Source organism: Nerophis lumbriciformis, linkage group LG27 (assembly GCF_033978685.3).
Source record: "Nerophis lumbriciformis linkage group LG27, RoL_Nlum_v2.1, whole genome shotgun sequence".
Taxonomy (NCBI): domain Eukaryota; kingdom Metazoa; phylum Chordata; class Actinopteri; order Syngnathiformes; family Syngnathidae; genus Nerophis; species Nerophis lumbriciformis.
Window position 1 is genome coordinate 30,890,705 of NC_084574.2, and position 21,796 is coordinate 30,912,500.

Here is a 21,796-nt window from a genome sequence, read left to right on the forward strand (position 1 = left end):
AGAGAAACATTTGTGATTAAAGAGGTAATTAGATCTGAATGTTTTATTTTAAGTATTTAAAAACAAGCTGTAAAAAACAACAAAATACAATGACAGAGCCTATCGGAACAGAAAAAAATATTGTCCATCAATTACGTTGTAGAAATAAGCAGAGGGCAGACAAACCCACACATACATGCACACACAACCAGCCAACATATGAGATGCCATATTACAGCAAACTTGCACACATTCTCCTGTTCAGTAGCATTATTGCTTACAGAGTACAGACACACACACAATCCCCTTCTGAAAAACTTTTGTTTTTTTTGTTTGATTTTTACAGTGAATCAAATAAAAATTAAGAAATGCATGGTCAATTACAACTGCAATTTCAACACTGATACTTATTTTAAATGAGGTTTAAAAAGTACCAAAAGTAAGAAAAATGTTGCCATCAAAGCAGAATTTTAACATAAAACATACTGCAAAGTGATACCATTAACCTGAATGTGAAACTTGAAATTTATAATTGTGAAGCCTCTGCAGTAAAGAGACATATTTTACAATGTTTTGAAAAGGTAAATTAGACTTATTATTACACAGTGTGGGTGAGTTGAAGGAGCAGACAGATTCTATCAACATTATTTAGTGCCGTGTTGCAATGCATGAGAAAAAGTTTCCCCCTTGTTCTGTTCGAGGGAATGGGGTGGGGGATAGTAGCTCAGACAACTAGCAAGTTTTGATTTAAAAAAAAAGAAAAAAAAAAGAAGAAAAAAAGGGAAATTGTGAAATAAGGGTCTTAAATTGTTGAAGCCAAAATGGAAATCTCTATAAGCAGAAGTCCCAGGAGCCAACAAAACCATCCACACGGTCATGACATCTTTACTGGGCCTGAAATGAGAAATCACATATGCCATGCGATTGGTTGAGTGAGGTATTCTAGTGATGACTGACTACACAGTTGTTCAGTTACCGTATTTTCCGCACTATTAGCCGCACCTAAAAACCACAAATTTACTCAAAAGCTGACAGTGCGGCTTATAACCCGGTGCGCTTTATATATGGATTAATATTAAGATTCATTTTCATAAAGTTTCGGTCTCGCAACTACGGTAAACAGCCACCATCTTTTTTCCCCGTAGAAGAGGAAGTGCTTCTTCTTCTACGCAAGCAACCGCCAAGGTAAGCACCCGCCCCCATAGAAGAGGAAGCGCTTCTTCTTCTACTGTAAGCAACCACCCTCCCCCGTAGAAGAAGAGCGCGGATATTACGTTTCATTTCCTTTGTGTGTTTACATCTGTAAAGACCACAAAATGGCTCCTACTAAGCGACAGGTTTCCGGTTCATGAAAAGACGCAATCTCTCCATCCGCACACCGACTACTATTTCACAGCAACTGCCTAAAGACTTAAGAAAAGCTGGCTACTTTCCGTGCATATTGTAAAAACAAGATAGCTGAAAAAAAGATCCGGCCAGAGAACATTATCAACATGGACGAGGTTCCACTGACTTTTGATATTCCTGTGAACCGCACTGTGGATACAACGGGAGCACGTACGGTGAATATTCGCACCACAGGGAATGAGAAGTCATCCTTCACTGTGGTTCTAGCTTGCCATGCTAATGGCCAGAAACTTCCACCCATGGTGATATTCAAAAGGAAGACCTTGCCAAAAGAGACCTTTCCAGCCGGCGTCATCATAAAAGCTAACTCGAAGGGATGGATGGATGAAGAAAAGATGAGCGAGTGGTTAAGGTAAGTTTACGCGAAGAGGCCGGGTGGCTTTTTTCACGCAGCTCCGTCCATGTTGATATACGACTCCATGCGCGCCCACATCACGCTGGTTTTTAATATATTATTAAAGTTTGACTGACCTATCTGACTGTTTTTTTGACATTCCTTTAGCGCAGTTAGATGCGGCTTATAACACGGGGCGGCTTATAGGTGGACAAAGTTTTGAAATATACCGTTCATTGAAGGCGCGGCTTATAACCCAGGGCGGCTTATGGTGCGGACAATACGGTACATCAAAAAAAGAGTCAACGGAGAGTCTTTGGTCATTCTTGAGAAATTAAAAAAATGTACCTGCTGCCCTTGCTGTGGAGCAGCTGGTTGCCCGGGTGCCTGCCCTCCCTGCCCATAGTAAGCAGCCTGTTGTCTGTAGTACTCTGCCCAGGCCGCACTGTAATCCTGCTGGCCTCCAGGTGCTGCTCCTCCAGCTGCTGCAGGAGCAGCCGCTGTTCCTGGAGCAGCTGCTGCTCCTCCTGCAGGCTGAACTGAAAAAACAAAAACACCAAGTACAATTACATCCTGTGTTTCATCTGTTAAAATACTACTGTCATTATGCTGAAATACTACAGCCTCACTTGTACTACACTGAATTTACTAAGTACCGGTACCAAAAATTCTTATAGACTGGAACCATTGATGCAAAAAAAGAAAATTGTTTTAAAAGCTAAAAGCTCCCTAGATCCACTAAAATGATCCGTAACATGTTCACATTTCTTATGTTAATGAATGATTATATACACATCTTACACTGAGGGATAAATTGTTAACATGCATAGTTGCATACCATAGGCCTGGGCCGATAAATTTTGCTTGACGACATATTGACCATCAAATTGTTGATTAACTATGTTATTGCCATTATTTTTATGAGACCAAATTAACCATTGATGTAATAATACTTAATATTGCATGTGTATCCTTTCAAATGCAATAAACTTGTATTTCTCTTGAATTTTAACATTGTAATTGGAATGAAAACGTTTAAATCTCCAAGTTAAATAAAACAAACAAAATATACTTTTCCTGTAAGTAAAATTTTGCGCTTGAATAAAAATTATTTTAAAAATATATTAAAGAGGGGTGGGGGGCCCTCAAATATACACAACCATAACAATAAATAAAACAGCTTAAAAATAAAGTATTGACAAACAATGTTGCACATGTAGGCAGAGGTGGAGTTGTGCATTAATTAATTGACAATAAAGTTAGGGTCTTCTTAAACAAAAGTGCAAAGTAACAATATAAACACTACAGTATAAACAGGTCATATGCAAAACAAAATGAAGTTTGGCAGATTCCGAGTGAGGAACACTGATATGACAGCAAATGCTGGTTTTATAAGAACACACTCTTTTGCACCGTTTTGTTTAAACTGACCTGGCTTGTTCGCCGAACAAAAAGTGAGTGTGAACTGTCGGGTCAATGTGTTTCAAGTGGGCATGCAGGTTTGTTTTAGTCGTACACATCCGGCAAACTGGCTTCTCGGTGTTGATAGACTCATCTTGTTCCAAAGGTTTAAACTGAAATATTCCCACACTGGTGGTGCGGTGGCATTTGGTTTTGTGTTCATTTTGTCCATGTTAGCTGCTACATGCCAACTCGGTGCACTGTGTGATGGTAGCGGTCCAGCGACCCCGCGGCACTACACTAAGAGTCAAAGACACTTAACGAGGATAAGATGATTCACCCCCTTCATTTCTTTTTGCTATGGTACAAACGTGCGTAGTAGCTAAAAGTGACGAAAAGCCTGAATGCTTTTAAAGCATGCACATGGCGATTTATCAACGATGGAAATCTTTCCGACTTTAAATTTCATTTATTGTCGGTTAACTGTCTTAATAATATTAGCCCAGGCCGAGCATACCAAATAAATTCTTATAGGACTGAAAACTAATAAGGCTGCTTACCCATGCCCATCTTCTTGTAGTACTCCTCCCAAGCCTTTGTGTAGTCTGGCTGGCCACCAGCAGCCTGTGCTGCTTGGTTCTGGTCCCCTGGTGGTCCAGGATCTCCTGGGGCCTGGGCTGGCATGGCACCCCCTGGCTGCTGACCATAGTACTGTGCATAATAGGCTGCCCATGCAGCATTTGGATCTGCTGGTGCCTTATCTGGTGGCAGGAGGGATGGGAAGAATCAATACTCTACATCTAAAAGTTTAACATTAAGGAATATAAATGAATTAATTATATGTTTGAAAAAGGGGTACTCACTCGGGTCCTGTGGCCCAGGGGCCTGCCATTGCTGGTAGTTGTTCCCCCAGCCCTGAGGATGGAACTGTGGACCACCGGGTGCACCACTACTGTAAAGAGGGAGGACAACTTAGTTAATTAGGGATAACATTTCAGAAAATTCCCATATTTAGGTGTGTACATACTGGGGTGCTCCACCAGGGGTTCCTGCATTGTATGGGTTGGGGTTATAGGGGTCCATTGAACCACCGGGACCTCCTGGACCAGGACCACCACCCACAGGACACAACTGCACCTAAAAAACATTTTAAAAAGGTGAGCCCATGTAGTCATTACATTTTTAGTTGCAGTCCATAAGTGTACCTCAATCTTCTCTTCTATTAGCTGCTTTGCATAGTCTATCTGTTGAGGGGTTCCACTGATGGTGAACAGTTTGAAGCTCGGATCACCATCTGGTGGTGGCTGACGTAGCATCTCAACAAATGCACCAGTCTGTTGGTTAATGGATTTGACGTTTTCTCCTCCTCTGCCAATCACAAGTCCACATTTGTGAGCAGGAATGGAGAAGGTCATCTCTTCACCCGAGGGACCCCAGTTGCCCTGGCCTCTACCCCGTCCTCGTCCTCCAGGTGGCATCCCTGAACCAGCGGGGCCCTGCGAAACAAAGTCTCTTGTAAGATGGTATGGTATACCAGTACTAATAAAGTAGCGCGGTACTAATGAATTCAAAACGGTACTATACTGCCGTACAGAGAAGAGGAGCATGCGAAGTGTGTCAGAGCGCACAAAAAGAAACAGGGAGGAGAGGAAAAATGGCAAATAACAGAGCGCACAAAAAGAAACAGGGAGGAGAGGAAAAATGGCAAATAAAGACAATTCTACTGGTTAATTTAAAGGTTGCGTGAAGCATAATATGACGGTATTTGGGTTTCAAAACGATAAAGAGGACGTTTTAAACACAGAAGTGCCGCGCTGCTTTAAAACATGCCTCGCCATGTCTGTTGAATGTCCAACCTGAAACTAACTTCACCTCGGTGTGCCAAAGGTGGCATGATCAAAGTATTACCACCTATGCTTCAAACTAAGCAGTAAGATTGACAGCTAATAAAGTTAACTAGCTCCTCTGTTGTGCACATACAGAAACGTAGATGCGCACACACCTGTTTGGCTTGATGCCAAATACAGTATTAGCGAAGTCCAAACCGCCCATGCACGCAAGTAAAATGACTGAATTTCGCAACAAATTGCTACAATTTGTGTTTTATCTTTAACAATGTGTTTTACCTGCTACAAGTCTTATATATGTACTTTTAACTAAAGTATTGCTTTTAGTGTTTACTAATGATTTTATATTTCTTAAAGCATAGACATATCGCATAGTGGCAACCATAAATCATAATGTCAATAATACGTTCTATTATATTCTAACCTAATCCTACATTATGGCAAGCAAAATGTAATACATTAAATTGTTATTTGAGTGCAACAAAAAAGCCCAGTGTGTTTACTGCCTTTACATTTTTATTTTATTCGTCTTAAATTGTTCTTTGAGTGCAATAAGAACCATATGTTTAACGCATTTTAAGATTTTATGTCAAAATTAAGCCAAAAATTAAAAAAAAATTTGGTGCCCTTTAGTTTAAGTATCAACATACATTTTGGTACAAGTACCAAAATATTGGTATTGGTACAACCCTAGTCTCTTGTCAAAATGCTCAGCAGCAAAAGACGGTTTAAAAAATGGGTCGTCTCTGCCCATTGCATACTTACCCCCTGGCCTCCCTCATCTCGGTTACGAATACTCTGCAGCAGATCTGTGATGATGGAGGCTGCATGTTGACACTGGTCAGGAGGACCCGAAATATGAGCAATTTTTTCAGGAGCAGTGCCATCATCTGAAAAGTAAATCAGTTTAAAATAAGTTTAACGGGAGCGGGATTCTAAAAGACAAGAGAATGCGAGAAGCAGTGGAATGACAACACCAATTTGATTTTAAAAGCAAAACATACAATTTTGAAAGGCACTCACCTGGTTTAAACTGTATTTTAACTCCAGCATCACTCTGGATCTTTTTAATCATCTCCCCGCTTCGTCCAATTACGACACCTACTGCATGGCGAGGAACAGCTATCTGTAAAAACCCAACACACAATAGACATGACAAAACACACTTTTGCAATTGTGAGACTCAAGTTCATTTTTAAGATTACCATTATTCAAACAAATATAACAATTTATTATTTTGTGAGAGTGATACTGTCATTTTCCAGCACTTTCAAGCCAGTCAATCAAACCTCGACTCAATCAGAATACTCAAAATAATGTCCTCTAAAGTAATTCTTGAACCTTTACAAAACTACTTACTGAAATTTAACCCCATAAAAAAAGAGACAAGCCTGTGTGTGGGCTTCAAGAGAGAGCTTCAGATGTCGATTTGGCGTGTTAATTTTGATAGATTGTTGATTGACTACCTCTCGATCATCCTTTTAACATACAGACAAGAGCTATATTTTATATGACCACAAAAACATCAGAATTCAGGAGACTTGTAGCTTCAGTCAGGATGTCGGTAAACAAGAGCAATTTTGTGTCTGAAAAGAGTTGGCAAGTCTAAAGAGGACACGTTTCCCAACATTATCATGCATTTTAATGGGTTATTTGGTACAGGCAGGTTTTAATAGCTAAATTGGTGCCATTTTTTGTCATATACAGCATTGGATGAATAAAAAGACAACTCCTTATGCGAGTTACTTTTCTGAGACAATTATTTACAAAGTCTGTAAATGGTTCCACCGTCATTAAATTTGTCAAGCGCTCCAAAGTAGGGCTGTTCTGATCAAGGTTTTAAGCTGGAAATTCTGATCATTGATAGTGAGATTGGCTATCGATTCACATGCAGTAGCTATGGATTTTTCAATTAATTTATGGCAAGTGCTATTGACAGTTTAACAATATTTAAACAAGTTCCTTATTCTCTTTTCTTACATAAAACTGTTTGAGCAAAACAAAGTCAATAGTACTAAATAACTTAACAAAAGCAAAAACCACTATATGCTACTCTTTTGGTTTTTGCTTTTAAAGTCCTCCCGTGTACAGGGAATTATTCCCCGAGTTTGAAAACATTAAACATTTAAAAAAAAAAATATCAATCTGATCACTAGTACCGATCATATACTGATAATATCGACACCACCAATTCATGTATTGATCCGCCCTCTTACGTGTCGTTTACTGACTGACAATGCTGACACACAAACAGTTGATATATTATCCTCTCTCTTGATTCTTATATATCTACTTGTTAATAGCTGCTTACTTTCGACTGTAACGGTTTCATTTACACATACATTACTATGCACTTATTTCTTGGTGTTTAACACCAAGAAATAACAACATAGTAAAGTTTAAGAATGTTTGTCCCTTCTTTAAAGGGGAACTGCACTTTTATTGGAATGTTGTTAATCATTCACAATCCTTATGTGAGACAAGCACGTATCATTTTTTAATGCGTTCTATCTAACTTGTAAATAAACACTAGCAAATTCCAGCTAACAATGGAGGTAATGACAGTTGCTCTACTGCGCATATATAGCGCTAAAAAAACCCCCCCAAAAAAACGTTTTTATACACACACTTAGTATTAGAGGTGGGACTTTTTGGGCGGCTCACGATTTTGATGCATCTTTAATTTATGTACATTGATTCAATTTTTCATTTAACTAAATAAGCATTTATCACCTGCAACTTTAAAAAACAGTGCATTTGTAATAGAAATGTGTGCAAAACTGGAACATAAGTGCCCTAAAATAAAGGAGCTAGTCGAATCTCTTGGTGAGTCAGTCAGCCAAATTTTAGAACTGTCTGCATTACTTTATTTACAGTAAATAAATCGATTTTTTTATGTTTACTAATCGATTTTATACTCATTTATGTCCGAATTGCGATGCATCTAAAAATCGATTATTTCCCCCACCTCTAGTAAATATGTAATGTTGGTTGGTTGGTTGGTTTATAGTCACAACATTCTACTATACAAGCGAGAGGCACAATTTATAATCTAAAATCAACTTATAAAGAGGCAATGCGGCAGCTCACCGGCTCAGTATGTCAGTAGCTGCATAAGCTAATGTGACCACGGCGCTACTAAACGTAGTTCCTAAGTGTTTGTGCTTATAATAACAATATTGCTAATACTTTGTTGATATTCAGGTGACAAAATGTAAATGGGGTATTGACGGCTGATGACTACATTAGCTTCACTGTTAGCTACCTCGTATTGCCGTATATTACTAAGTCTGTAAAGTTAACTGAAAAGTGACATTACTGTAATCTCCTCAGTGTAGTTGTAGAACTGTGTGAGCTATATAACTGGAAGAACGGAGGACACAGTGCAGTGTTGCGCGCGCGCGCGCACACACAACGTCTCTCTCTTGATGATCGGGAGTGAAGTGAAGTGAATTATATTTATATAGCGCTTTTTCTCAAGTGACTCAAAGCGCTTTACATAGTGAAACCCAATATCCAAGTTACATTTTTTTTAAACCAGCGTGGGTGGCACTGGGAGCAGGTGGGTAAAGTGTCTTGCCCAAGGACACAACGGCAGTGACTAGGTTGGCGGAAGCAGGGATCGAACCTGGAACCCTCAAGTTGCTGGCACGGCCACTCTACCAACCGAGCTATACCGCCCCAAGTTTGACAAATATGTTGTACTGCCTAAGAAAATCCATAATTGTCACTTGCATCAACGCCCCCTCCGCCTCCGCCTCCACCTCCGCCTCCACCTCCGCCTCCACCTCCGCCCATTCTTGAGCCATATTCGCTCCTTTCTCCAAAACCGGCGTGATCCCGCTCCCGGAGAATCTCATTGACCATCTCCTTAGCTTGCTGAAAAACAACCAACAACCAGATGATGGAAAAAGAAAAATGGAGAGAATGTTTTTCTAGAGCTTCCTTAAGTACCTGCACTTTGAAAGGGTCTCCAATGATGCGCAGAGGTTTATCCACGTTTGGTGGCTGGGATCCATCTTGAATGAGGATCATTTTAACTCCAGCTCGTTCCTTTAATGTTTCACAAAAACGAGAGAGACGTACAGGTAAATAAATGACTGAAGCAAGGAACCCCAAAAGTCAAATTCTTGTAATCCTCCAAATCAAAAATCAACCAAAACAATTTCGAAAATTATACTTTCAAGTTACGCTGAATATATGAATATATTTAAATTTTATATTAATAACTTGCCGTAATTCTATACCTGTCTGACCGTAAAAATATTACTTTAACATTTTACTTGAAGTTAAAATTATATTATAATTTTAATTGTATAGTTTTAGTTAATCAAGTTTTATAACGGTGACCGTTTCATCCTGGAACAAATCAATTTATTTTATTTCCTTTGGGTTCCAAATCCCAACAATAGTTTCGAAAAATGAATGATGCTCAAAATTAGAGGTAGCATTGCATCTTCATAATCAATCGATTCTTTACACTCTCCAAACATAACCAGACTTCGCAGTCTAACCTGTAGCTGCTTGATGGTTTCGCCTCCTTTGCCTATAATGAGGCCAGCCTTGCCCGCAGGGATTATCATCTCTTGCATGGAACCAGACTGCCCGTTGGACGAATCGGGGCCCCTTGTCACAATGTCATCTATGAGTGCCTTGGCTCTCCTGGAAGCAGATAAAGTGTTTGTTCACATGATAAACCTTAAAAAATAGAAAGCTCCTAATTTTTCGTCACATCAAAATTTTTTTACCCTGTCACACAATGTATAATACCTACTTATAGCAGGCCAGGTTGGTGACGTCAATAAAGAAAGCGCTGCATGAAATCCTTTTGTTTCCAATAATCTGTAATTTTGGGTTTTAGTATATTACGTATAGGGATGCACAAAAAAAATATTTGATTCACATCCAAATCGATGAGGAGGCGACTTGTCCAGGGTGTACCCCGCCTTCCGCCCAAATGCAGCGGAGATAGGCTCCAGCGACCCCAAAAGGGACAAGCGGTAAAAAATGGATGGATGGATGGATTCAAATCGCAATTTTTATGCATCCTTATTCTTAATGAGTCAATATTCAAAAATCTATTACCCATCCAGCCAACCATTTTCTACCGCTTGTCCCTTTCGGGGTCGCGGGGGCTGCTGGAGCCTATCTCAGCTGCATTCGGGCGAAAGGCGGGGTACACCCTGGACAAGTCGCCACCTCATCGCAGGGCCAACACAGAAAGACAGACAACATTCCCACTCACACGCTAGAGCCAATTTAGTGTTGCCAATCAACCTATCACCAATGTCACAGGGGCTAGTGTGTGTACCTCACAATAACAAGGTCCTGGGTTCGATTCCCAGGCTTGGGGTCTTTATGTGTGGAGTGTACATATTTTCCCCGTGACTGCCTGGCTTCCTCCCACCTCCAAAAACATGCACCTGGGGATAGGTTGATTGTCAACACTAAATTGGCCCTAGTGTGTGAATGTTGTCTGTGTTGGCCCTGCGATGAGGTGGAGACTTGTCCAGGGTGTACATTGCCTTCTGCTTGAATGCAGCTGGGATAGGCTCGAGCCCCCCGCGACCCCGAGAGGGACAAGCGGTAGAAAATGGATGGATCAATTTTTCAAAAATACGTTTAGGTTATCTCCATGCAAACAGAAGGAGCTTTTCTAACCTGTAACCGGCTTTGAAAAAGTTTCATTATAATTACCTGTATTATACCAAACAAAACACGGCAAGAATCGGCTTTAATTGAGAATCGTGTTTAATCGAGACTAGATTCTAAACCAAATGGTCAGCCCATGAATCGGATCAAATCGTTAGGTGACCAAAGATTCACACGACAAGTAATGACATATTAGTGCTGGAATCTCAGGGTAACAATATGTCGGTATGGTGATACTGAGATGTGTGGGTAAAACAAAATGTTTGTATTTTGCTGCATCATTTAAGCAAAGTACATAATGTAATAGTGCAAACACTGATGACACCATGACACAACTGCGTGGGTTTCCTCCGGGTACTCCGGCTTCCTCCCACCTCCAAAGACATGCACCTGGGGATAGGTTGATTGGCAACACTAAATTGGCCCTCGTGTGTGAATGTGAGTGTGAATGTTGTCTGTCTATCTGTGTTGGCCATGCGATGAGGTAACGACTTGTCCAGGGTGTACTCCGCCTTCCGCCAGAGTGCAGCTGGGCTAGGCTCCAGCACCCCGAGAGGGACAAGCGGTAGAAAACGAATGGATATTTTTTAAGGTGTCTGGCAAAATTATTTCCAAGTCACTTAGAAAAAACATTTATGTCTCATAAGTACATCAAATCTATTAAGTAGAAACACAATGTTTAGCATTTCCATGTTTTTATAATAAATGAGCTTCACGGTGGCAGAGGGGTTAGTGCATCTGCCTCACAATACGAAGGTCCTGAGTAGTCTTGGGTTCAATCCCGGGCTCGGGATCTTTCTGTGTGGAGTTTGCATGTTCTCCCCGTGACTGCGTGGGTTCCCTCCGGGTACTCCGGCTTCCTCCCACCTCCAAAGACATGCACCTGGGGATAAGTTGATTGGCAACACTAAATTGGCCCTAGTGTGTGAATGTGAGTGTGAATGTTGTCTGTCTATCTGTGTTGGCCCTGCGATGAGGTGGCGACTTGTCCAGGGTGTACCCCGCCTTCCGCCCGATTGTAGCTGAGATAGGCTCCAGCGCCCCCCCGCGACCCCAAAGGGAATAAGCGGTAGAAAATGGATGGATGGATGGATATAATAAATTAATGCAGTCTACGGTACTCTAAATTCATGACGGTAGTGTAACAGTTTGAATATTTGTTGACATGTCAATGTTGGCGCAAGGATGACGTCGAAGGTGATGAGAGTTAAATAAACTGAGTCAGCATGCTCGCTTCAAAAGACTAAAAGTTCCTACACCTCGACAGTAGGAGCAGGTCAAACCATTGCTCATTTAACCTAAAGAGATTTGCTTGCACTAATTTTTTTACATTGTTATATTTGTATTTGTAAGTTGAAAAACAACAACAGTAGCAAGTATACTGTATCTGCTGCTAGTTCAACCTAAAGAGATGTTGGTCGCATTTTATTTTTGATATTATTGTATTATTTTTATGTTGAAAAACAAAAGCAGATGTAGCAGGTACAATTGTTTTAAAATGTTGGTTACTATAGTTTAATTGAAAATGTCTTTAATATTGAAAATGAGAACAGAAAAGGTTTCCTTTTGTTAATTCAACACGTGTTGGTTGCACTTTATTCAAATTAGATGTGAATGCATTGCCCATTAATTGTTGTTTACTTGCTTGTATCAATAACTAATTTATACCTAATTCCTTTAAAAGAAATAACAAGAATATAGAAAACTTAATCTGCAGTGTCCAGGTTTTTCAGTCACACTGCTTGAATTTTTGGCTAAAAAGTTACTAAATCGATTTAAATTCACTGAGTCGTTTAGGATCGTATTGTCATCCATAAACTAATATCGCCCCCAAATCTTATCGGCAACCTCAAATTATGATTCGAATCGCTGAAACAAATGGTTACACCCCCTTTCTTACCTTTATGTTTTAAGAAAAGTGTAAGTTAATTATTTTCTTCCACTTTAGAGTCCTGTGAGAGTTATACTACATCAGCAAAGCCCACAAGTGAGCAAAGCATTTTTTGGGATCTTGTCTCCCATTATTGTGATCCGACTCACTAAGGAGTAGGGATGTAACGATAAACGGTATTGACAATAACCGCGGTATAACATTTAGTATTACTGTTTTAACTTAAAACGATCGCAAAATACACATGAACATGAATAAAAGATAGATTAACATTTTCCCATTAAGAAACGACATACCCCAATCTAAACTTATAAACACATGTATGTCTGAGTAACTAACTAAGCTATTTAACTATGCACAGTGAACCTACAAGCTGTGCTCTTAGCACAGAGTGATTGATCTATACTCTGAGGAATAGGACACAAAGGTGTTTTTACTGTGCATTCGAGGACCACTGAACAAAGTAGGACATCACAACACCCGCCAGAACACTTATAAGTAAATCATAAAAAACACAACATGCGAAATAGTGGGCCTATTCATTTTTGTTATTTGAAAATAATATCCAAAGATGTCTGTGTGTAAGCCATTTTTGAGCACATTCAACAATACCACAATATTAATAACCGTGATCATTTTGGCCAAAATAACCGTGGTATGACATTTTTATATTGTTACATCCCTAAAGAGAAATGATGAAAGTTTATAGCAAAACAATGGCAAGAGGTATTGATAATCGTATTGTAACATTGAATATGGATATATTGTAATTACATATAAAAGTAGTTATATGTAGAATAAGGGGGAAATGTAGCTGCTCTGTCCCCATACTCATGCATATGCCAAGCCTAAACCCTAAACACTACACTTTGCTTTCAAATATTTCCTTTTTGCAAACCTTAAAACTTCCTTGTCAGTAACTGAACAGACAAAAAGACACCATTCAATCAGTTGTCAACTGTGTTGTGAAAAGAGTCTCTGTCTGCAATGGATCAGCAACTTCAGTTTTCAGACAATTTGGGACAAAACTAAATAAAATAACAGAATCTCACTAATGTCCACTTGATGCATTGATTATATTATGAATATGCTGATAAAGTCTCTCTTTCAATTATCTCACATTATTGACACTCTTAGATCTATCCTACAAGACGGCCACCACTGTAATGTGCTGCCTAATAGTTAAGTTTTTCTTTGTTTCCTGCATTTAACCAAGACAGCACAGTCTGCCAAGCCAAATTAATTGTGTGTTAAACATACTTGGCCAATGCAACTAAATCTGATGTAGATAGCTATTGTGATCTTTTGACCTAAATCATAATACTTTAAAGCTGTTGTATGTTATTAATGAGAGGCTGTTTATATGGCGCTTGCCTTCAAACAAGCTGCAATACGCCTCTCCTTTCTTCCTGGTGATAATTATATATGTTTTAAAGTAAAGTTTAACTTCTGATTTAATTGTTAAATAAGTTCTGTGGTGTTAGAATTTTTGGTTGCAAAAAAATGTACTTGGGTCGGTGACATACAGCACCTCTATTTGGCCTTTGTATTCATAATCCCAAATTTGGGATTTGACTGTACCCACAGAGAACATGTTGCACAGCGTGAGACGAGGCAATTAGAAGGAAAGTTAACAGGAAAGCGTAACCTTGACACATACTACAAATACAAACATTTTTGTTGAGATTCAACTAGCTTCTTTTAGGTCCTCCTAGAAACTCATTAAATTATTTATTTCATCAGAACAGCAGACTAATGACATTTAACGACATGAATGAAAACAGCTCAGACTACGCTTTCATTTAGTTTTAATATGAAACTGAACTTACTGTATGGCATCGGCTGAACCTGTCAAAGAAACATTTCGTTCCGTAGTACCAGCGCTGTCTGTGGAAACATTTATGAAGAACCAGGGTTAGCTGAGATCCTTGCATAACTAATTTACTTAAAAAAAGTTAATGTTAGGCTGCCATTCGACCCACCATGTGCAATCTGGACCTTACAGCCAGAGTCCTGCTGTATTTTGTTGATCTGTTCACCCCCTCTGCCGATGACTTAACAGGAAAGAAGACCAATATATTTTGGGGTTTAACAATTGCAGGACAGCATAGAGGATATGGGCTTTAAATAAGTGTACTTACTGAGACCAACCATGGCGTCAGGCACTCTGCACTCTTCTGTCATTGTGGAGGACCTGATGCTGCAGATAATTACACACAATGCATTCCATCACATTTGTGGCAGGAGACTAAAAAACTTTAATATGAAAAATAACCTCATACCTTTGCTGAGACAGGGCAGCCAGTTGCGCTCCGATGGCTGCAAGAAAAGGAGATATTTTTGAGTGGCTGGAAAGCGAGATAATCCAGCGTTTGTGAGGAATCAAAGTGCATATTTAACGTACACAAAGAAGAATCTCTTTCAATCTGTGACGCTACCTTCTTGGCATCAGGTTCGTCTAAATAAAAGGAAAAGGTAAGCCTTCTAATGATAATGGCAGTTTTAGGCAAAGAGAAAGGGACAGTGTGAGCTTCATTCCAACCTGCTTCTTCGAGCGATCGTTTCTGTGCGGAAAACGGGTACCCCTCTGCTCCTCCATTGTTGCCTGCCAGATGAGCAGTCTCACCGCTGATTTTGGCTGCGATCTAGAAAGACATCAAAGACAAGCTTGATTGATGATCCATTTAGACCAGGTTTCGGACAATAGTGTTTAAAAAGGCGGAGTGCAGCAATCATGCACAGTTGCACTATGTAATGACATTAGCAAATTTGGGATTTTTGGGACAACTTAACTAAAGAACAGGAATTATGATTTAAATGATGAAGCAAGCTTGAGTCTGGGAAATGATAGAATTATATAGGATAGATTAATGGAACCCATGTTTTAGTACGCCCCCCCCTTTTTGCATGATTAAGTTTTCAATAAAAAATTCTGTCAGGTATCATGCGCCTAAATAGGGTTTGATACCTTCACCCGATATGGTACCAATTCCTGGAACCTGGAAAACAAATTGTGGTACTAAACGGTAACAATTTTCTGTACTTTTGTGTGTGTTCGAGTGGTAATTGTAGGTGTTCAAATGGGAACTGCACTTTTTTTTTGAAATTTTGCCTATCGTTGACAATCTCTATGAAAGACACGACGGATGGATTTTTAAAATGCATTCTAACTTGTAAATAAATGCAATCAAAAGTCCGCTTACAATGGAGCCTATTGGAGTCGTTCAATTCTGCCTAGAGAGCCCCTAAAAAAACATCCAAACACCTCCATTAGGGTTTTATATACATGATGTAAGTATAGATAATGTTCAGTATTTTGATCATTTTAAGCATTCATTTCAAAAACGAATCACAATGATTGCTTTTTTTCTCTTCGTCACCAATTACTGCTCACTTTATGAGAGCCAACAAACAAAACAATACTTACTGTATAAGACCTGCTGTCTTTAAGAGGCCGACTGCTAGGATGTTTATATATTCCCATTTAGGTAAAGAATGTCTCATAATCCTCGTAGGGAACTGCGTGGGGGAGGGGTGGGGCGGAATACCTACTCGCACTTCTTCTGTGCAGGTGAGATGCATGATCTATTATCTAGAATAAATTTACACGGAGCTAGGGAGTGAGGAAGCCGCTGATCAGTCGATGCGAACATAGCATCTTTGTGTGATCACGGCGGCGCTCTAAAAAGTTCACCTGCGTTAGTGTTTATAATATTATTATCACTAATACTTGGTTAATATTCAAGTCACGAAATGTAAATAGAGTATTGTTGGCGCTTTTTGAATGGTCATTTATCAGATTTTATGAGCAGAATAGTGGAGCTCCCACTGGTTCTGCTGTAAGCTGACTATTATTTACATTTATTTCCGCCCGATTGTAGCTGAGATGCCCCCCGCGACCCCGAAGGGAATAAGCGGTAGAAAATGGATGGATGGATAATATTTAGAATGCATTAAAAAAATCCATTCGTCATCATGGCTTTCATAAAGATTGTCAACGATAGGCAAAATTCCAAAAAAAAGTGCAGTTCCCCTTTAACAATTAATCTGAACACAGTTCGATTCGATTCAGAATTTGTGGTTGCCGATACGATTCAGGGACGATTACTTTTTTAAAAGCATGGAACAATCTGCCTCTGCACATTAGGGCTGCTCAAACGGAGCATTTTTAAACCCTGCTAAAAACTAATTTATTCTGTCAAGCATTCCGCAAATAACACTTTGGTTTTATACTGTTTTTATTTCAACAGTTTTTAAAACAAAAATATGTTTTATTAGTTTATTCTATTATTTATCGTTTTGTTGCTTTTATTGTCTTCTGTGCCCCGTGCAGCACTTCGGTCAACTGAAGTTGTCTTAATGGGCTACACAAATAAAGCTTGACTTGACTTTTAGAATGATACGATCTGAAATGATTCAGTGAGTTGAAAACGTTTCAGTAACTTTTTAGCAAAAAAACTCAACTAGTGTGACTGTGAAATAAACTGGATACTGCAGGTGAAGTTTCCTATTTTCCTGTTATTTCTTGTTTAGTAATTAGATATAAATTAATTATGTTAGTGCCTTTTTGACGGAATTGCTAATAGACTCAATGGGTAGAATTCTGTATTTGATTAATTCTTCAAATGTTGGCTATTTAGAAGATTGTATGTTTAATCTTGTGATACCGCCGCATCAGTGATTGTCAGTCTCTCTCTGTGTGTTTGTGTGTGCGCGCGCGCACGCACGGTTCGCATTTGTTAAAGTGCCTTTTTCCGGCATTGCAAATTGACGCCGCTTTAAAACATTTGAATTGATGTAGACAAAGTTTATAGCTGGCTGACTTTGGCTAAAATGATAGTTATTTTTCACACAACTTCATCTGTCTTGTTAGCTAGCTAGCAAGGTAGAAACGAACACTCTTACCGAAGTTGAGACTGCATCCTCCCTCCAAATGTCCGGCATTATAGCTCCGCTTTAAACGCTCGCGTATCACAGATTTACTGCCATAAACACAAGGTCCGCTTTGCAAAACGAGCAAGGTATTCATGTTTTCATTAAGTTGAATCTGCCAGTCTTGTCTTATGTTGAGTCCTACAAAATGTTTATACTGTAAGTATTGTACTTATTATACACTGATTGTAACGTACATCTTAGTTGTAGTTTTGATTACCAAATTTAGAGACAATAAAATCGCAATGTAAAATCACTGATGCTAACTGGTTGAACTTATTCATGCATAAACCTAACTTGAAAGGTAGAGTTTAACTTTCGAGCACTTTCTATCAAGCAGGTTTGCTTTGTTGGAACGAAGAATTGCAACATTACCTAATGGCAATCCACTATGAATACGCCTGTTTGCCTATCAAGTGCTTAAGGAACCGAACGTGACGTCACATGCAACCAATGTATCAAAATATGGTATCTTTTGATTTTAGTCCTGAATTTGGTACAAAGTCCAGCACATAACAAACTAGCCTGTTTCTTCGTGTATCATTCCGCTAAATCGAGCACCCAAACAAAGAATCCCACATGTTGGTGATGGTGACTAATAGGGATGGGCGATATGGCCTAAAATGTATGTCACTATTTGGTATGAGAATAATAGAACCATTTCAAAATGGGCCACAAAGACTCCGTAATAAACATCTATTCTTCTGTTTGGGTACTTTACATTAGTTGTGGGTGTTACTACAAATTTGAGTATAGATTCAATACCATGTAGTTACGGGGGCAGTATTGTATCATAACCAGTGCTGATACTGGAATGGAAACTAAACATTTTCAAGGTCATTGAATGATTCATATTTCGATCACCATTATAATTGGACAAAAATACACCATGGCAGTGTAACAATGTCAATTAAATTATTTCATATTGTTTTTTATTTAAATCCTTCAGTTTTTGCCCTTAGAGATTTAATTCATGAGATTGTAAACAAAAACAACAAAAATATATTTTGATGGTAAAAAATATTGCTCTAACCACTGTGGTATCGATTTGATACAATACAACTTGGTAATATTACTGTTGATATTTGTATTAATCCGCCCACCTGTGTTTACATTCAAGAGCTCGAGATTGCGGTTAGCTTATCGTCCTATAAGGAGTAGTGTAGCATGTTGAGCTAACTATTATAAATAGTGTAGCATGTTTAGCTAGTCCTTTTCTTCCATGGATGATACGAGGGATGTAATTTGCCACCATTTAGGCAAAGATTATTGACTTAGAAGTGGCTTTACACTGTGGATGGACATTAGCCGTTAGCATTGCGTTGAGGACGCCTTCCTTTTCTTGTTTCTGTCGAATTCGCTACAATGTGTCAATAAAATGCAGTATCACAATATAACGATAGTATTAAAAGCTTCACTGTTGACCAAATTTATATAATTTATATCGTACATGGCACAATCCTAGTGACTCAATCAAAATAACCCACATTGGCACCAAAGAAAGTGTCAGCACTTTGATTAAGACAATAAGAAACACTATTGAATTAAAAAAATAACTTGCAAAGTTCAAAGGTGGCGTCCGCTTGGCCCATCCCTCCCTTTCCACTCATCGTCTTTAAACAAAAGGACAACGGATGAAAATTAGCTATTGTGCCAACTCTGGCTTATTTACATTGTTGCTCTACGTTGACGAATATGCATTGTCCCAATTCAAATAAATAAATAAAAAGGTAAAAGTGGTATTAAATGTCTACGTATTTCACATTGTTTCCTGCATGCATAACAATAATTCTCTATAAAATGTGTTGTGTGGTAATATGTTTGGGTGTCTGAAAGGGATCAACTGAGTTCACTTTTTTTTATGGGGAAAGTACACAGTATATGGGAAAATCTAGATGGACAAAACCGCCCAGCCTTTGGCTATCAGGAGACATAACTAGCGATAGTACCAAAGAAAAACACTTGATATCCGTTTCTATATTAGACAATTGTTTATTCTTATACTAAAATTAACCTTTTTAATGATACATGAGTAAATTTGCTTTATAACATATACCAAGGCTTATAATACAGTATATTGACTTTCAATTGGATTGGTTTTCCATCTTTAGTGCACAAAATGTTTCAAAGTGGCTCTCTGCCTTTTATATTCTGTACGCTACATATTATATATCTTCCCATTTTTGAGCATTGTATCTAACTTGATTAATTAAAAATGAAATAGCTAACCCTTTTTATATTTTACACTGATTTACCAATACACTCCTCAGCCTTCCCGGTAAGGTCTATTCAGGTGCACTGGACAGGATGCTACACCGGATCGTCAAATCTTGGCTGCAGGAGAACAGTATGGTTTTTGTCCTGATCGTAGAACTGTGGACCAACTCTATACTCCCGGCAGGGTCCTTGAAGGTGCATGAGCGTTTGCCCAACTAGTCTATATGTGTTTTGTGGACTTGGAGAAGGCATTCGACCGTGTCCCTCAGGAAATCCTGTGGAGTGCGCTCAGAGCTTATGGGGTATCGGACCACCTGATTATGGCAGTCTTCCCTATATGATCAGTGAGGGTTGGACTCCGCCAGGGCTGCCCTTTGTCACCGATTCTGTTTACAACTTTTAAGGACATCATTTGTAGGCGCAGTCAGGGCTTTTAGGGATTCCAGTTCCACTGGAGAGAACCAGGACACGGTGGACAGACTATGTCTCCCAGCTGGCCTGGGAACGCCTTGGGATCCCCTGGGAGGGAAGTCTGGGATTTTCTGCTTAGGCTGCTGCACACTTTAACCGTAATGTGTATTTTAGGGAAATCAGTGGTTGCAATAACGCCATTTTTTATTTTATGAAAAATGCACATTAACATTAAAATTGCAATTTAAACGTGTGTATTAAATAACAATAAAATAACTAAAACTTGTTGACGTTCATCCCCACACAGATCAGAACACAACAACGGTCTCCTGTTATTATTATTGCAGCGACAGTGCGAAAACTAGGTCAGCTTACATAAAATTCCAGGTACGAATCTAAAATGTTTTTAAATTACACTTATTAAAAGATTAATCGAGGCAAAATAATATCAAGGCAAATCTTTTCTCTGATCAAATTAATTGCTAAATCGTTACAGCCCTGGATACAACTCCATATGATATCTATTTCTGGATGTCTGAAAATTACTGCAACATTGATCTAACCATGATAGGATTTGGAAGCAGTGTTTTTCAACCTTTTTTGAGCCAAGGCACATTTTTTTGCGTTGAAAAAATCCAGAGGCACACCACCAGCAGAAATCATTAGAAAACGAAACTCAGTTGACAATAAAAAGTCGTCGTCGCAATTGTCGGATATGACTTTAAACCATAACCAACCATGCATCAATATAGCTCTTGTCTCAAAGTAGGTGTACTGTTCACGACCTGTTACATCACGCCATGACTTATGTTTTCCTGTGTGTAGTGTTTTAGTTCTTGTCTTGCGCTCTAATTTTGATGGCTTTTTCTTTTTTTTTCCTGTAGCAGTTTCATGTCTTCCTTTGAGCGATATTTCCCGCATCTACTTTTGTTTCGGCAATCAAGAATATTTTAGTTGTTTTTATCCTTCTTTGTGGGGACATTGTTGATTGTCGTGTCATGTTCGGATGTACATTGTGGACGCCGTCTTTGCTCCACAGTAAGTCTTTGCTGTCCTCCAGCATTCTGTTTTTGTTTACTTTGTATCCATTTCAGTTTTAGTCTTGTTCTGCATAGCCTTCCCTAAGCTTCAATGCCTTTTCTTAGGGGCACTCACCTTTTGTTTATTTTTGGTTTAAGCATTTGACACCTTTTTACCTGCACGCTGCTTCCGACATCTACAAAGCAATTAGCTACCTGCTGCCACCTACTGATATGTAAGAGTATTACACGGTTACTCTGCCGAGCTCTAGACAGCACGGACACTCGACAACACATAATTTGCAGACTATAATTACTGGTTTGTAAAAAATATTTTTAACCCAAATAGGTGAAATTAGATAATCTCCCATGGTACACCAGACTGTATCTCACGGCACACTAGTGATTTAGAGGATCTTTACTACTATGTTATTGTACAAACAAGTATTTTGTTTTTAAATCTACTTTAATGTCCTACTGAGAACCCGCGTCCACTGCAGTTGACATTTATTTTTGGTTTTAATTGCTTTTGTCAGAGTTACACATTCGCGGTTTTTAAGTCTCCTTTGAATGAAAACGTGAGTCTGTTCATCGTTTGTGCAACCAAAAGAATTTAGTCAAATATGCTTATATATTTGTACATCTGTAAATTACAACAGTTAATTCCTAAATACACAATAGTAACATTTAAATGCAGTTCCACACG

The 21,796-nt window shown here is 38.9% G+C and overlaps 1 protein-coding gene across 3 annotated transcripts in view; it reads right to left on the reverse strand.

Annotated features, from left to right (window-relative positions):
- Positions 1-28: 28 nt before the first annotated feature.
- khsrp (KH-type splicing regulatory protein) overlaps positions 29-21,796 on the reverse strand; it is a 22,468-nt gene continuing 700 nt past the window's right edge. Inside the window, exons 2-18 of one of the 3 annotated variants that reach the window (XM_072916410.1) lie at positions 15,054-15,156; positions 14,916-14,969; positions 14,794-14,830; positions 14,653-14,711; positions 14,494-14,565; positions 14,341-14,398; positions 9,483-9,630; positions 8,923-9,021; positions 8,704-8,847; positions 5,992-6,094; positions 5,734-5,858; positions 4,327-4,617; positions 4,149-4,258; positions 3,985-4,070; positions 3,682-3,882; positions 2,069-2,259; positions 29-873 (exon numbers count right to left, since the gene is read on the reverse strand). In XM_072916410.1, the coding sequence (XP_072772511.1) occupies positions 865-873; positions 2,069-2,259; positions 3,682-3,882; positions 3,985-4,070; positions 4,149-4,258; positions 4,327-4,617; positions 5,734-5,858; positions 5,992-6,094; positions 8,704-8,847; positions 8,923-9,021; positions 9,483-9,630; positions 14,341-14,398; positions 14,494-14,565; positions 14,653-14,711; positions 14,794-14,830; positions 14,916-14,969; positions 15,054-15,156 (1,890 nt within the window). In that variant the 3' untranslated portion in view covers positions 29-864. Of the gene's footprint in view, positions 874-2,068; positions 2,260-3,681; positions 3,883-3,984; positions 4,074-4,148; positions 4,259-4,326; positions 4,618-5,733; positions 5,859-5,991; positions 6,095-8,703; positions 8,848-8,922; positions 9,022-9,482; positions 9,631-14,340; positions 14,399-14,493; positions 14,566-14,652; positions 14,712-14,793; positions 14,831-14,915; positions 14,970-15,053; positions 15,157-21,796 lie in introns of all 3 variants that reach the window. The other 2 variants (XM_072916409.1, XM_072916411.1) reach the window with 2 other exon arrangements.